Here is a 16,741-nt window from a genome sequence, read left to right on the forward strand (position 1 = left end):
CTGCATTGATTTCTCACAAAATATTATAACTAGTTCCATCACATTCTGTGCAACTGCTTTAACAGCTAAACTTTTGGAATAAGAGGGAGGAGGGAATGAAGAAACTATACTTCACTTTTAAGGCATTGTACTGTTTTCTTTAAAGCATGGCAACCACTGTCCTGCTTTTTTATGGAATGGTGTCAATAAGGCATGCTGGAAGAGCACTGTTTTATGGGTAGTGATAGGCTGTGGTGTGATTTAGGCACCAGGCTGCTCTGTTGCCTCAGGGCAGAGATCGTTCTCTCTCTCCACTATTGATTTCTCTAATTTGCCATTTTTGATACTATTTTAGATGCTTGTTTGGTTTGGATCAGATCCAAATGCCACCACTGGGACTGAGGAACTATCACAGTACACTGCTGTCTAAACTGCTCTGCTGTGTAGAAGCGGCACAATTTAAAATTTAAAATGGCTGAACAGTGAGCTCATTGCTTTGCAGCTTCCTCAGGAGGTGAAGGAGAGAGGGAAGAGCTGAGCTCTTCTCCCTGGGATACAGAGACAGGACACACCCGGGAACAACTGAAAACTCTGTCAGGGGACATTCAGAGTGGGCATGAAGAAGTATTTCTTTACCAAGAGGGTGGTCAAACACTGGAGCAGGCTCCTAGAGAGGTGATTGGGGCCCCAAACTTGCCAGTGTTTAAGAGGAATTTGGACAATGACCTTAATAACCTGCTGTATAATCTTCAGTCAGCCCTAGAGTGGTCAGGTATTTGGACTCAATGGTCATTGCAGGTTCCTTGCAATTGAAATATTCTAATTCTATTCTCTTCTAAATGTGCTCCTGTGTAGCTATGTTCAGTTTGGGAAATGAGCTCTTTTCTCAAATAAAAATAGGTTTGAAGCAAACCAGAAGAACTAACAGTATTAGCAGAAATCCAGCCTTGAGCTAATTTCTTCTTTTTGTGAACCATCATCCTTTTCTTAATTAATTAATAATGGGAAATTACAAAATTAAGTAATTTGGTTTGATTTTGCCTTCTCTAAATAAGAACAAAAGAGTGGTTATATTGATTCAGAACTGGGGTCTGTCTAGCCCTGTATCCTGTCTGGAATGCATAAGGGCATGAAAGGGACATCAGGGGAAGAGTGAGAACAGGGCAATCACAGGGTACTTGTTTCCCTAATGTTTTTATTGTGTCCAAGTTTGAAGCTAAATAAATACACAAAATACAGATAGCCCTCTAAATTCTTCTCCTTGGAACAGCAGAGCTTCCAAGGCTTCCACTCTGAAAGAATTCCCTGTGTTCACTGCCATGCCAGTAACTGTCTGCAGAACTGAAGCTAAAGGAAACTGGCTGGTTGCAAGTGAAGTAGCAAGTGTTCTCTCCCTAGGTGACCAAGTTAATTCAAAACTGAAGTAAATGAGATCTGGAGGGTTTGGTCTGTGTGAAATTAATTCAGTCACAAAATAAATTTACTATAATTAATGCTCTGGTAGACCCTTTCAGGAGTGATGGTCAAAAACTACGGGAAAACAGGCTGTGTTATGCTTTGTCCATTAAATAACAGCCTCTGGCACCTGCTTTGCCCTTAAGCAATGCACTGTGTGGAATGCAAGGCTGCTGGTGCCTTTCCATGCATGAACAGTGTACTTGAACAGTGTTCTTAGTGGTGTTGCACCTGAACTTTTAATCACATTTAAATAAGAAGAAACAGAACGGGGTTTTTAAGTATAATCAGAATAGGGGAATTGAATATAAATAGGACTGGAGCAGTTTAAAATTTGTTTTTAAAGGAAAATCATGTCTGCCAATTTCTGCAAGTATTAAATTCAGAGGAAAGCATTGATTTTTGAGACCTCTTTGGAAATTTGGCTGCAATTATTTCCCTGCATCATTGGAAAGAAGTACAAAACTTTCACAGCACAGCCACAAAGTTCTTCTATTGATTTTGTAAAACCTAGGGAATAACAATAATTTTTCTGGGAAAAAAAATAGACAGTTTTCTTTCCCTGCAGGAACTTGAAGCAAGGCTGTTCTAAGAAAGGTGGGAATTAACCACCTGAATGGTTTTCTGGTGTCTACAACTAAGAATTTTTTCATCATTTTAAAAGTCAGTTTGAAATTTCCAAGGTACAAGAGATCAGCCATTAGTGAAAAATTTTAAAATCAGTGAGACAGTATCTGCCTGTCATCAGTATCTGCCTATCATACAGCAATGTTTGTGTAGCTCCACTGTAGAAATAATTAAAAAGACCATGTGCTGATACAACTCCTTGTAAAATCCTTTCACAGCTTTTCTACAGTAGTGTTACATATAATTTCATTTATTGTTTTAGATATAATTTCATGAATTGTTTTAGAAAACAATAAAAATATTTTGGTGTAGCCGATAGTTTTATTGCTTTCTCAAAAAATGAGTGACAACTGTAAACTGAATGACTTCACACAAAAGAGAGGCACACAAACATTTCTTGGATAATTAGAGGAATACAAAAGTGTGAATTTGCCCTGGCAGCCTGTATGCAGGCTCAGTGATAAAGCAAGGAGTGTGCCAGAAACAGTGAATGAAAGAAAACCTACCTCCCTTCCCAGCAAGGAGTGAGATTCTTTGCTGTGGTTCTTTTGGGGAGCAGCAAGGCATTGAATAACCAACTGCTTTGGCCTACTGTGTATGTGCACTGATGAATTTTGGTGCATGGGATAAAAACAATTAATTTCTGCAGGCTGCATAATAAATACCATTGCTGGAGAAGTGTGTACAAGGCAGTGGAGTTCCTTCTTGCACTGAATGGTTCTGAACTTATCAAGGTATTCCTCTGAAGTGTGCTGGGTCTCACATTAGGCCGTGTAATGCCTAAAACTAAACCCAAGTGATGCTGCAAGTACTGCTGTGTCCAGGTAGTGTGTAAAGTGTGTCTTGGGCTGGGCTGTGGTGTAACTTGCCTTTGCCTACCATTGTCCCTGCTGCCAGTACTACAGGCACACCCCCACCTTCTAGCAATTCAGCTGAGTCCAAGGTGCCCTGCTGCTTCCCAGCACCTGCACTGGAAGTGGATCTTTGGCTGTTCGTACCGGCCCACATGTAACAGCAACACAGTCTGAGGATCTCTCAGGCAGCTTTTCTTCTGCCAAAGTACTCAGTAGCATTCCTCACCTCTGGGTTACCTCCCTTGAGAACTTTGTTTGCTTTATAGAAATATGGCTAGTGAATGTTGTCCAGGAAAGCATTATTTTGGTGTCAATTGGAGCATTCACTTCTATACCACCAAAACTGCTTTTGACTCCTGTAAATTGCTGGGAGAGGCATTCAGTGGTCTTCAGTACTCACTCTGTTATGCAGGTGCTGGCTGTTTACACAGAGTCCATCTTATCATGCTGGGTTCCTGTCAAGTCCATCATGGTGGGGCACCCACTTCTTGTTTCACTTGACTTGAGGTACAGGAAAAAATGAAGGCTCCCTAAGGCCTGGTTTGTTTCTTGTTTGTAGACAAACTGTAGGTCAGCCTGGGATTTTTCTATTTGTGCCTGAAAGGGGATAAACTTGATGTACAGAGCTGCTGGTAAATAGTCAGACATCCTCAGCTGGCTGTAGAAAATCTGCATTTTGGCAGTGCTCTGTGCTTCTCCTGTTCCCTCACCGTGCAGAGGCAGGTAGAGCTACCCAAGTGATGCTCCCCAAAACGAGCTCCCTGCAGCATGCTGTGATCATTTCCCTTTTGCCCTCCCCATGTGCAAGGTCACACACAGAGCGTTCTCACTCCTTGGGTGCTGTCATGACATGCGTGCAGAAATGGGAACATGTGAGTTCAGCCGGAATCAACATGACCGTTCTGTGCATATTTACTTTGCTCATACTTGCCTAGGGAAGTTAAACAATTTTTACTTTCCTAGGTAGTTATAAAAGGTAAAGCATTAAGCACAGTGTAGTGCATCCTTACAGAAGATAGGTTAGCTTAATTAATTAGTATTAGCTTAAACATTAACATCAAGAACTAAACATGTAACAATATTCTTATTCTGTTTAGTCAAGTCTTTAGTTCATTTGTTTGAGTTTTAGCATTATCTTTTCATTCTTAAGTTATTCCGCTTCCTTGTGATTTTCCTTCAATACACTGAATTTTCCAAAGGCAATATGAGCATAGAAGAAGTTGAATAGTAGCATAGTTTTGCATAGTTGAATAGTGATGGAGGGTTCTTTCTGTAAGTTAGGTAAATTAAGTAGAACAGTAATCTTGTTTGTACCTAGAACATTTGAAGTATATACAGGATGCAATGACTACCAAAAATAAAAAAAAATTAAAAATAAATAAATCGCAATTATTCTTCTGAGTTTGGGTTAAGGGTGGTAATAATTCTTCTTGCTTGAGTTCTCAGCTCAGTATTATTTTATGCTACAATTTTCTAACACTATACTAATGTAGTTCTGGTTAAAATCCCTTCCAAAAATTCTTAAGCTGGGCTCAGGTTAGTATTGTTCAGAATAACTTGATGAAGAATGTTACTGCTCATCTGCCTGAGTTAAACATACTAATGCTTGCAAACTTACATAACGAGGCATAGGAATATACAGAAAAGTGGTTGCTAATGCATTTTTCTTTAGAATGAAAATATGAAGCAAAAATATGTTTTGCTGAACATGCTGAAAAATTTATTAGGACAATAGTTCTGTTAATTATTGGTTTTTTGTCTTTTCATGTATTTGATGTAATAATACAGTGAGTTATACTGATCTCTTGTGAAGCTGGGAAACACCTGAAAGAGATGACAAAGAAGCATGCCCTTTTATTCATTCAAGCAGATTCGGCACAGTTGTGTGACAGCCTAAAGGCTTCCTGCACAAACAGGTCAGGTTGCTTCAGTCAGGAATCTTTTTCAGGCCAAAAGCAGGGGAAGCTTAGTTTAAAAAAGGGAAAAAGGAAAAGTAAAGAGTATCTAAATTAAAACTATGGCAAATTCTAATAAAGTTTTCTAGGGAAACACTTTAAATGTTTGTTTGCAAGGCTCTGGCATTGGTTTGCAACCAAGAAATGGCAGCTTCAATATCCAAATATACTGGATTTTTAAAAAGCTAAATAGCATGAATTTAACTAAACAGCACTCTTTCTATACCAGAATATACTGATATCTTGATAGGAGCAAACACAACTTTACTAGAGAATCATAGAATCTTTTAGGCTGGAAAAGACCTTTATGACCATCACTTCCAAGCATTAACCCAGCACTGGCAAGTCCACCATTAAACCACGTCCCCAGGTGTCCACCTACACATGTTTTAAATACCTCCAAGGATGGGGACTCACCATTTCCCTGTGCAGCCCCTGGTTCATGTTCCACATGTTGAATAAAAAGGTAGCATTAGGATAAAAATTCTGATGGTGGATCTGCTATCATGACTCTAAGTGCTACATTATTTATTGAAAGACCATTACAGTGGTGGTGAGGAGAAGCGTGACTAAAATTGGAAACGTCAAAATGTAGTGAAAATTCATTGTAATCCTGAGATTAATATGGATAGAGTACAGTGTTTCTGTGGAAGCCAGACAAGTGATATTGGGGATTACTACTAATCAACCACAAGTGATTCATTGAACATAATGAACTTTGTTACATTTTATACAAGTTTGCTACTTAAAAAGGGCTAAACTGGAATTCCTGGAAGTGGTAATTCATTCTTTATGCACGACTTTATTTTCTTCTCTAACTTACTTGGATGAGGTGGCATAGGCTTTTACATCATTGTGTTCTTGCCAGCAACATCTAGTAATTCATTCTGCCAGCAAGAATACCACCTGAGATACTGCATTTTTTTCTGGCTGGTGAGGTGATATCTATCACATAGAAATCTGGATACTGCAAGAGGGACTCTAGAGTGGAAAGTAGTACATTACTGATTATGGATTGTGCTAATCACAGGAAGGAATATTGCTCTCAAGTCCCCGTGTGTCAGATGAAGCTGCAATTATTTAGTAAATCTGAAAATCAGACAAAAGGAATGTAAAATTGGAAAAAGTGTAATTTCAAAAAGAGTCAGTGTCCCTAGTCACCACTAGGACTTAATTTCAAAAGGTAATTTAAATTAAAGTAATTTTATCCAATTCAGCACTTTGCAGTTATTCTTGTTTGTCTGATGGCACCATTTATCTTCAATACTGTTAATTTCAGTAGACTTGAATTCAAGAATTTTAGTTCATTATCTCATTGAAGGACTGGTTTTTTAATCTATGACATCTCACTACAGTGAGTCAATATGAACCACAAACCATAGATATTAGGAAATTTCTGATGACGTATAGATTTGAACTTGCCAGATTAACATTTATGATGCCAGGTAGAAATGAAAAGTCTTTTTAGAACTATTTTTATGTAAATTAGACAAGTATTATTTTTTAACACTATCAAATCTGGTAAATAATTGACACAAGTTCATTACTGAAAAAACAGACCTCCACAAGGAAGCATTTCATTTCATTTACATTACTACTGTTCAGAACATAAGATACTAGGAGATATACTGACATATTCATGTGATCCAGCATCTGTTGGGAAAAGGGAAAATAATTAGAGATTTAAATCCATTTACTCATCCAAAAGAGCATTTCATCTCAATATCAGAAAATAAATAAAAAAGAAAGAAAGAAAGAAAGAAAGAAAGAAAGAAAGAAAGAAAGAAAGAAATATAATTGTTTGAAAACTTAAAATCATTTCAGTCGTTGTTTTTTTTTAACTTATGGATGCAACAGATAATGTTGTTCTCCCCTGTAAATATCTTACGAAAATGCACAGAAAAATCTTTCAGTCATGAGTGTAATAAGTTCACTGTTAACAAAAGAATGGTTAATACTGAGTAACTTCAATCTTTTTTGTATTCCTGTCATGTGAGAAAGACCTGTACTGAAGCATAAACAGAATATGCCTTGGAGGAAAGTGTAGTCATTGCCTAATTGAATATACAATTCATTTTGTCATTCATTTGAATGTATCTTTCATTTTATTGAAAAAAAAAAATACCCTACCTAACCCATCCTCTGGTGTGCATGCTCATTATTTTAAAATTAAGACCTTCTGTTGCTTAAGTGCTTGTACATAGAAGCACAAACACATCTAAATTTACTCTCCTGTGTAGGCCAATTGAATTAACTTAGCTGCACATTTGAATAATATAAAAATGCACATAATGATCAGTAGAACCAGGAATCATAATTTCTTTCAGAAATCACATAACTATTCATACAAGAAAACAATTTATAATTTTCTCGATAAACATGGAGAATCAGACAAATGGAAGGATCCAGAAAAGTTGAAGAATGCTAATGTTTTTGCTTCGAATTAATGTAATTTGTATATCAAGACCAAGAGGCCAATTTATATATGTGTGATTCAAATTACTTGATAAAGAAATAAAGATGCTTCCCTTCAGCTGAATGAATGTTGTACAAATCATTAATCAAAAATATATATAAAATTATGCATTCTAAATATGCTTTTATTCTTAAGTGTGTTCTCCTCAATCAATTCCTTCAGAATAGATTTATATATGAATATTCATGGCACACTATAGAACAATTTAATTAAAAATAGTCACTTTTTTCTTTCTCTTTCCAGTTCAACAGAAGAGCAGTTTCACTGGCAAACACAAGGTAATGTACTTACCTACATATATGTATTACATATATTCTCTGCAGAAGGATCATTTTTACCTTAAGATGGGAAAAAAGCACATTGATGTATGTGGAGGTTTTCATGGGGTTTTTGTGTTTTTTTTTCTCATTGCTAGTGTGTGAAAACTCTACTTAAAATGTGACAAGATTTGGCAAAAGTTGTTAGGGTTGACAAAAAGTACACTGAAACAGATGTAGAGTTTTGAGAGGGGGCATTGCTAAATGTGTCTCTGGCTTTTTTTTACTACTACACCTAAATATTCTCATTTTGCTTTTGTTAATCCAAGGCTGCACTTTCAAAGTATGGCACAATTTTCAGTATGGCCAGCCTCCTGGGAACCATTTTGGAACAAAAATTATTTGGGAACATCCTGGGAACATCCATGGCACAATTTTCAGTGTGGACTCCATTCCTTCATCAGCTGTGAATGCTTAATCACATATAACTGGTTTTAGCTTTTGTCTTGTGTATGGCTTTACATTTTGACCTTCTTTTACATTTTTGTGCTGTTAATTTCATTGCAGATGGTCAGAAGGATATAGAAGATGAACTCACCACTGGTCTGGAGCTGGTGGACTCCTGTATTAGATCGCTGCAGGAATCAGGGATACTCGATCCACAGGACTATTCAGCCAGTGAAAGTAAGTAGCTAGAAATATGTTTTCTAAAACCCAAAATTTCATGCTATAAAACTGAATGCGTTTCTTTAAGTGCTGCTAGTTTTTTGGAGGAAAAACAAGTGCATTAAATATATTTTAAGGAAAATATTTTCTCATTGCAATGTAGCTGTACTATACTATAAGGTCATGTTACAAAACTTCAGCATCACACCATAAAAACAACATTCAAACAGCAATTTCTCACTATCCAAAGTGAAATGAAACATACTGGGTGGCTGTGAGGAAGTCTGATGTCTAATTGTAACCACTTGGCCAGGTAGCTGGTAACTCCTTACAACTAAAATCTTCTTCTGGATACACAGTGAACTTAAAGCTGATGCACAGAATGGCAACTGTAGCAAGAAAGGTGGAGTCTTTTCTCTAAGGTTGGCTCACTGGTCACTCACCAGTCATTCTGTTTGCAGAACTGTGCAGTAAGTGGATGGATTGTTGGCTAGAAGCAGCCACTGGGGAAATGAATCAAGGCTAAACAGCAGCAAAAGTGAACAAGGGACATGCCACTCAGTGTGTTTGTAGAGCAGATGTCTACCAACAGTTGTGCTCATGAGTCACACTGAGACTGTTTTCCAGCATGTTAACCGGCCTGTTACCAGATGTAGCACTAGATGATGAAAAAGGAGGTTAATTCCCTAGTTTCCTTTCTTTTTCCTCAGGCTCCTATTTCATATTGTGTCCCCATCTGGCACAATATATACCCACATTCACTTCTCTACCACTGCAGCTCCTGAGACTGGCTTGGCTTTTTTTTAGTACTCCTCTACATCTCCTTCTCTCTTGTTCAGTTGATCCCTGTACCCAGTACCTTCTGACTGAGTCACATCTTTGGAGGTGGCCGCCCAAATTCAGCTTTCTTGATATCAAAGGGAGATATCTTGATATCTCCCCTTCATCTGAAAAGGCTGATGATCTGTGACAGCCACCTTCTGCAAAGCATCTCTAGCAATGACAAGTCATCACCAGAATGTGGTCATCAGGTGACAAAAGGAAGCCATTGCACATTGGATGCAGAAGTTTAATTTGTCAAAACACTTTTCATTATTTTAAAACAAGGTTTGCTGTCAAATTCAAGCTGACAATCCTGGAACAATAGAAAATTTTTCATTTTGCATGTGCACAAGATTTCTGGGCCAACAGTGTCACTAACACTTTTGTTATGGTTTTACTTAATCTGAAGATAGTCTGTATGATTGACATCTGTTAAAATGCTGCTTGATCTGAACAAAATGGGGAAAACATGATGAAACAATGTAAGCCCTTGGTTTTTTTCTTCATTTAGGAGTGAGGAGAAACAAAACAGACTAGCATGATAAGGATTGGCTTCAAAACGTGATTTTATGATAGAAAAATGAAACTGGGTAGATGGAGGAGGATGAGAGCAGAGTGGGGCCAGCTTGTATGGAAAACTGACAGAAACTGTCTTCAGAGATGGAAACTAAGAAAAAAATAGTGGAGAAAGATGAAGATAGTGCATAGAATGAAGCCTGTGTACATGAAGAAAACTAATACTAAAGAAAATTCTGGCAAGTATCACAATAAGCTAAAAACCAAATAGAAATGCAGGTAGATAGAAACAAGAATAAAGAACATGGGCAGATGGAAAACAGTGATGGAAAAGAGGAGCAGTAGAGGTGAATTTGTAGAGGATCATCAGGAGAGGAACCAAGGTTTGTTGAAGCAAGAGGTCCATACAGAATGTTGAAAGCTGAATTTGCTTGGCTGGATGATTTGTTTGTGGGAGCAAGAGTAAGGTGCAAGAGGAAACAATAGGGTGATGAGAATGACAGCCAAGAAAATGAAAAGGGGTATCATTAGGGACAGGACAGTAGCTGTCCCTAAGAAATAAAGGTTTGGAGAGAACAGGCAGATAGATGCATGTGCTTATAAGGGAGCAGGCTTCCCCACAGGGCTGCAAGCTTGATCTTCTGCATTGTCAGGAAATATTTGTAAAGCCTTTTGTCACAGTGCCCTTATTCCTCTGCTCTGGGCTCAGCTTGTAATAAAACTAGATTGCTATTTGCCATTTATGGGTTTAATTAAGAATCAGATCTATATGCCAAAGCTAACAGTTGGAGCTCTGCTAATCACTTATAAATACAATTAGGATGTCATACACTGGATTTTTTTTTTCTGGTTTGGGGGTATTTTTTGAATTTCGAGTAAAATGTTACAAACACATCAGAGGTGAAATGTTACTGTGTTTTAAAAGTCAAAAGTACAAAAGTCAAGATTGTCTGTACAGCATAATTTGAATTTCTTATGAATTCATTAGAAAACGATTATTATCATGCCCTATTTTGTACATTTTCTGTCCATGCCTCATTTACCCCAAGTTGAGGCTCAAATTGCAACAGCACACTAGAGGGGAGAGTGCTTCTGACTGCTGTAAGCAATGAGTAGAACACACACAATGAAAACAAAAGTCTCATATTTACTTAAAGTTTCATTGTGTCCTTCCTTTGTGTCCTAAAGTTTTCATGTTATAGTTGTGAAATCATTCAAAGTATTTTCTACTGAGACATAGTTTTAGGTGATCCTAGTTAGGTGTGCTGAGAACAAAACAGTTGTAACAGAACACTGTGGGAGCACAGTCTCAAATATTTGAAGCATGATACAAAAAGGAAGTTTAAAGCCCACTCTGAAATGTCTCAAACACAGTACTAGTGTTTCCTAGACACTTCAGTTCTTAAGTTCACTTCCTTTCAATCTCGAAATAGGAAATGAGATCTATAGAAATGTCTCACTTTACAGGTAATCCACAAATCACCATTTGTGATGTATCTGAAGTAAATGTTGAGTGCTGTAGAATTATCCACCAGGGTGCTATATTTTTCTTTGTATTGAACATTTTTCAATGGAGACCTGATGTGATGCAGTAAAAAACACTGAGCCATTTTGGATTTTGTGCACTGGCCATAAGGCAAGGAAGGAGAGGAAGAGCGATGACTCAGAAAAGGAAACTTAGTCTGGCATTTTCTAACTTTTGAGCTCCCAATTTGACAATTTTAGTTATGTTTACTTCTCTGCAGTTTGACTGCAAAGCTGTATTTCAAGTAACAAGACTGACTCTGAGGAGAGCATTTCCTGCCTGCCATGCATTTGAAGCAGATTTTTTAAAATCATCATATGAAAGCCTGCCCAGTGATGTGACCACAGCTTCCTTTTCTGAACTGTGTGCATCTAGTTTAATGACTTCATCTATCAGTAGCCCTGCCTTTGTAGAGGATTAGTGTGTCTCTACTCAGAATCTTTACAATTTGGTTTCACGCACTCTGATTTTCTCAGACTTAGTTTTAAAAGGTCGTCACGTAGCACTCAGCTGTTATAATACTCTAAATCCCAAACATCACTTCACATGTGCTATTCCTTTAGTAGCAAATAAAAGCCATGAAAAAAAGGCTAATGGGACAAGTCACATGAAAGGGGCTAACACAGGAGGGGTTCTGTATTGCTAATAGAGATGCTCGCTAATTATCTTTCCTGACTGTGAATCAGCAAATGTAAAAAACCTTAAGTATATAAAACTTACTAATTTGGTGAAATGAAAGCATAGTGATCACTGGTTTAAAAGTCATTATTTTCAGACAGGCAGATTCATAACTGCTGCAAGCTCTCATACAAGCTTCCTGTGGTGGAGCTAACCCTGGGACAAGGTTATATGCAACCAAGGGGAACTCCTGCATTATTGCCCACCTCTTTCTTCTGTCCCAACTCAGTGTAAGTTGCCTTCCTGAAACCGTGTGCTTCCAGGTACAACCGACAGACAGAGAGTCAGGAAGCTTCCAGAACTATGCAAGAAAATGCATCTGACTGGAGACCTTAGCCTGGATCTTCATGGTCCTGTTCCCCATCCTGCACTGATTTCTGGTTATCTCTGTGTAGCTCTAGATCTGTCAAGACTATGTCACTCCAGTTTACATCAAACATGTCATGGTTTTGTGGCCTCAGAGGGGCATTCAGCCTGTTCTGAGCATTCCTGGGGATCATCAGCAGAACAACACATCCCCTCAATCCCTGAGGGAGGGCACATACAGGCTGCTGCTAGTGCCAGTAGCCATTAGCTACAGTGGGTCCAGGGGCCAGCCTGTCCCCTCAGGGTCACCCTGAGGGCACCCAATCCTTCCTCCGCCCTGCTCCACATTGCTCCAACACCCAGCTTGCCTGGCTGCTCCTCTCTGAAAATGTTTCTTCCTTCCACCATTACCTTTACCTAATGGGAACTTCAAAGTACTGTTTTTGCACAAACGAAGATAAGTAACTGTCACCTTAAATAGGGTCAGGGGAAAGACCAGATGTGTGAGAGCCAATGTAATCACATAAAAGATGCTGGAAACGAGTCATGGAAGAGGGATGGGAATGCACAGTAAGTACAGAACCTGAAATCGCTGTGTGAGGAAACATGCAGGGGAATGAAATTTAGTTCAGGACAGAGATAACATTAGGAATGTTTCAGGAGGTACAGCAGTACTGAACAGTGAATATAGCTCAGGAAAAGGTATTTTCATGGCAGAATGGTTTAATTTAGTGAGGAAAGGCATGTGAAAAATTTTGTGAGGGCTAAGTATGCACTGTGGAGATGAAAAATTAGTACTTCTGACTAGAAATCTTGGAAAAATGCGGTATAAAAGAAGCAAGACATTATTTCGTTCCCTTCCCATCACTGCACCACTGTTTCAAAATCACACAGCTACTTCAGATCCCTTCCTTTTACTACCTTGTCAATGCACCTCATTTTTTGGTTTTGTTTCTTTTTTTTTTTTCCTTTTTTTCCATTCACATTATATGTAAGAACAATTGAAAAGGTGGAAAGCTGCATGGAAGGAAGGAAAGTAAACACAGATATACAGCTGTCTGAGTTGAGAAGATTGGTTGCTGAGGACATTTGTCATTAAGGTTTGATAAGGTTGTAGTCTGGCCTGCAGATAAGTGGGAAAGGTCCTAATGAACTGCCTGAGGCCCCCAGACATCCATCCTCTGACAGAGAAACTGGAGTCCTCTAAGCAGTTGTTAAGACCAAACCACCTTTTCCTGATGATGTTTGTAAATTTACAGATGGGTAGTGTAAGGTTAAAGTGGAACAAGAGGAGAAGTTGTTTCTATATTTCTTTCCCCTGTATTAGTTTCTCTGTCCCCCTATTCCTGTGGGTCATTAGCATGCCACATTAGAGGACTGACATGACACTGTCATCAAAACAATTCCTGAGATAATTAGCTGAAGTTCAGGGAGTCTTTGCAGAATATGCTGCATCCTTGCAGTCTACAGTGGTGCAGACAGGCAGTGGTTTTTCTTCTGTCATGGTATTAGCAAAAGAAGGGTTAGAAGACTTCAAAGATTACTGAGCAAATCCATTGGCACTTTCTTCCTAACTTAAACCACAGGCTAAAATGTCTGCTAATACAGAAGTCTCTAATTTTAATTAAAGGTATCTGGTTTTAATTTTCCACACTTTTTCCTTTGCTTCAACCTCCACAAAATGACCATAAGACTGGTCCTTAAAGGATTATGGGCAGATTTACAGACCTTTTGGTGTTTATGTTTCTAACTGAAACAGAATAATTTCATTATTTTTCACTTGCTTCATCACTTAATGTGGCAACTTTCCTTGTTTGCTCTCTAAATCTACTGTACAGCACAGACTGTAGGAACAGAGCTCTTGTTGACATGGATCAGAAAACTTTCTGGATACTTCTCCCAGTTGTCTTGATAATTTTTAAATGCTCATTTTTAATTTCAGTTTTTAATTTTTTTTCAACAAGCAGTTTCTATTAGGATTGCAGTTTTTTCCACACAACACTGCCAGTAGTCCAGATGAATTTTTTCCCCCACATTTTCTAGAGATTTATTTATTTATTTATTTATTTATTTATTTATTTGTGTCTGTGACCCTGTTGTCCTGGTGCTCAGGATTAATTGCAGAATCCAGAACACTGATAAGATAATAAATTACAATGTAGCTTTTATAATATCATCTTCTTGGCTAAGGCCATTTCATAATGCACTTCACAGAAATGCAGGCAATTAAGGATGTCCAAGTTCTTCTAGGGAAGAAAAAGCATGGCTTACCACTCTGGTCTCAATCCCACAATATATTTATTCTTCTAGTCATTCGAAACTATTTGCCCAAACACAGCAGAAATAGGTAGCAGTACCCTTCAGATGCTGGGGATTTTTGCCTCTGAAGAATGAGTTGTGTTACAAGAACATTTTACCACATGAAATTATATATAGATGTTGCATTGACACATGTGGGTTTCATTGAAACCCTTGTATAATTATGAGGCTGGAAAGGTAGGCTAAATTCTTATTTTATTCTCTTAATTCACTTTTGTTTCAGCATTCTTTTGTAATAAGAGAGATCCTCCTTACCCAGTGGGAAAGCAGATGTCCCAGCTTGAAAAAAGCACCCCTTGTTCAACCTGTATGATTTTCAGCCTTTATCAGCTGCTTTTATCATATATACTGAAAATGGATTGAAACAAAAGGGCACTATTTACACAATGAATGTGTAAAAGGAGGTGTGTTTATGTGTTTTCCATCCCATAGCTCTTGCTTTGTGAAATTGCCACCTGTCAGAGGGCTGGACATGCTCAATGAGATGAAATTTGGCAACAGTGGACCTCACAGTTTTTTGATAGATGAAGTTATTTCCATTTCATTATCTGCTCTGAGAGCCAGGGCGATCCAGCTTAGTCATTCTTTGTGCACACCAAGGAGGTGTTCCTGGGGGATCTCCTGGTAACAACATACACACTAATGAAATCATGTGCTCTTTGAATACGTTTCCAAGCTGAAAAACCCCTAGGAAGTGTGCATCCCCCTCATTCATTTCAGGATCAGAGTTTTTAGAGTAGAAGTGGTGTAAGTGCCTAACACAGGGTACACTGATTTTCTGTCTGCTGCATTGATGCAGACCTGGCAGTGTTTGACTCAACAGTTCATAGTTCCAGATAAATCTCTCAGAGTATGAAATCTGAGGAAATTTTGATTTATTGTAGAAACCTCTGTCAGTATTGTAATATATTTAGGGTAAATATTTATGGTTGGACATTTTGGGTGCCTCTCTTTACTCTGTTCATCTCTTCTAAAACAAGCCTTTGGCCAACCTTTGCCTCAAAACATTGGGGTTTTAAAGTCATCTTTGCCCACTTTGTAATGGAGTAAATCTTTGAAAAGGAGACACTGCTTTTCAAAGGGTGGTTTCACAATTGTTCATCGTATGTTCTCACAGAGAAAGTTGTAGAGGAATCATCTCAACTGTGAGTCAAATTCAGTCTTTTGAAGTAGTTGTTAAATATGTAGATTTCTTAGAAATGGGGATAAGATATTGTTTCTTTTACCCATCTCCTCCTTCTGGCCCTAGTCAACCTGTGTGAGCATGAAATAACTATTAAGTCATTTAACATTGTAATAGCCACTGGCTGATCACAAACAGAGACCTGCTTTCCAGGGGCAATCCTCAGCAGGAGATGAATGTCTGTACAAAATAGCTGACCATGAAAAGCTTCTGTAGATTCATTGCTACACCTCACTAAGACATTAGGATTTGATGAAATGAAGCCGGCTCTAGTGCTGCTGAGAGGCAGCTCTTACACATCAGCATCAATGTTTACAGCCAGTGCTGCCTCAGGAAATGCTCTACCAGTACTAAGCATCCTAAGCTTGGACTCTCTTGTTTTCATTCTCTGTCACAGGCAGAGCTCAAAGGCATTGAGACTAGTACCAAGAAGAGATGCAGCTCAAACACTGTCATGCAGTACTCTATCGCCTCTGCCCTTCTGGGTGTCAGGATGGTATAACAGGCACATCTTTGTTGCTGACCTATCACATCCTGGTAAATTCATGTCAGTGCTCTTACTTTAAGAGTTTGAGTGAAGTTTTCCTTTTTGGCCACTTCCCTTATTCAGGCAGGAGACCAAACTTAGGAGCAGAGTCACAATATGGGCTTTCACCACCAGGACAGACTTTGGTATCTACTTCAGGGTGGACTCAGGTCCAGCTGATCCTATTACTCTTTGGATTGCTGCCTGTCTTCAAGTTCATGTGTGGCTGTTGCAAGCAGGAAACCTGGTGAAGACTGAATGAACCATCAGTGTTCAGGGAAGCAGTTCATGCTTTCCCTGGTTTTCTCAGAAGTGGCACAGAACTTGCTGTGGGCACCCTCCTGTGCAGGGCTTCAGTCATCTCAATTCTTCTGCAGCCCTTCTGTAGATTGGTAGATGTCTGGGTGAGTTTATAGTCTTCTAGGGGGAAAGCCCTAGAAGCCACTGGCAGAAGTTCTGTTCAACACTGATGGCCCAGTACATGCCCTTATTGTTGGACCTAAACTTCTGCACACTGCCTCTTGTAATTTTCCCTTCTCAGGAAGTTCTTCAGCTGGAGACACTCACATCATCTTAATATCCAGCCTTGTCCTTTTC

The 16,741-nt window shown here is 38.6% G+C and overlaps 1 protein-coding gene across 3 annotated transcripts in view; it reads left to right on the forward strand.

Moving 5' to 3' along the window:
• CTNND2 (catenin delta 2) overlaps positions 1–16,741 on the forward strand; it is a 419,330-nt gene that overhangs the window by 106,839 nt on the left and 295,750 nt on the right. For all 3 annotated transcript variants that reach the window (XM_083856451.1, XM_083856449.1, XM_083856450.1), the window contains exons 3-4: positions 7,590–7,624; positions 8,171–8,287. In XM_083856451.1, the coding sequence (XP_083712577.1) occupies positions 7,590–7,624; positions 8,171–8,287 (152 nt within the window). The remainder of the gene's footprint in view (positions 1–7,589; positions 7,625–8,170; positions 8,288–16,741) is intronic.

Source organism: Zosterops lateralis (assembly GCF_965231275.1).
Source record: "Zosterops lateralis genome assembly, chromosome: 1".
In the NCBI taxonomy this organism is placed as follows: domain Eukaryota; kingdom Metazoa; phylum Chordata; class Aves; order Passeriformes; family Zosteropidae; genus Zosterops; species Zosterops lateralis.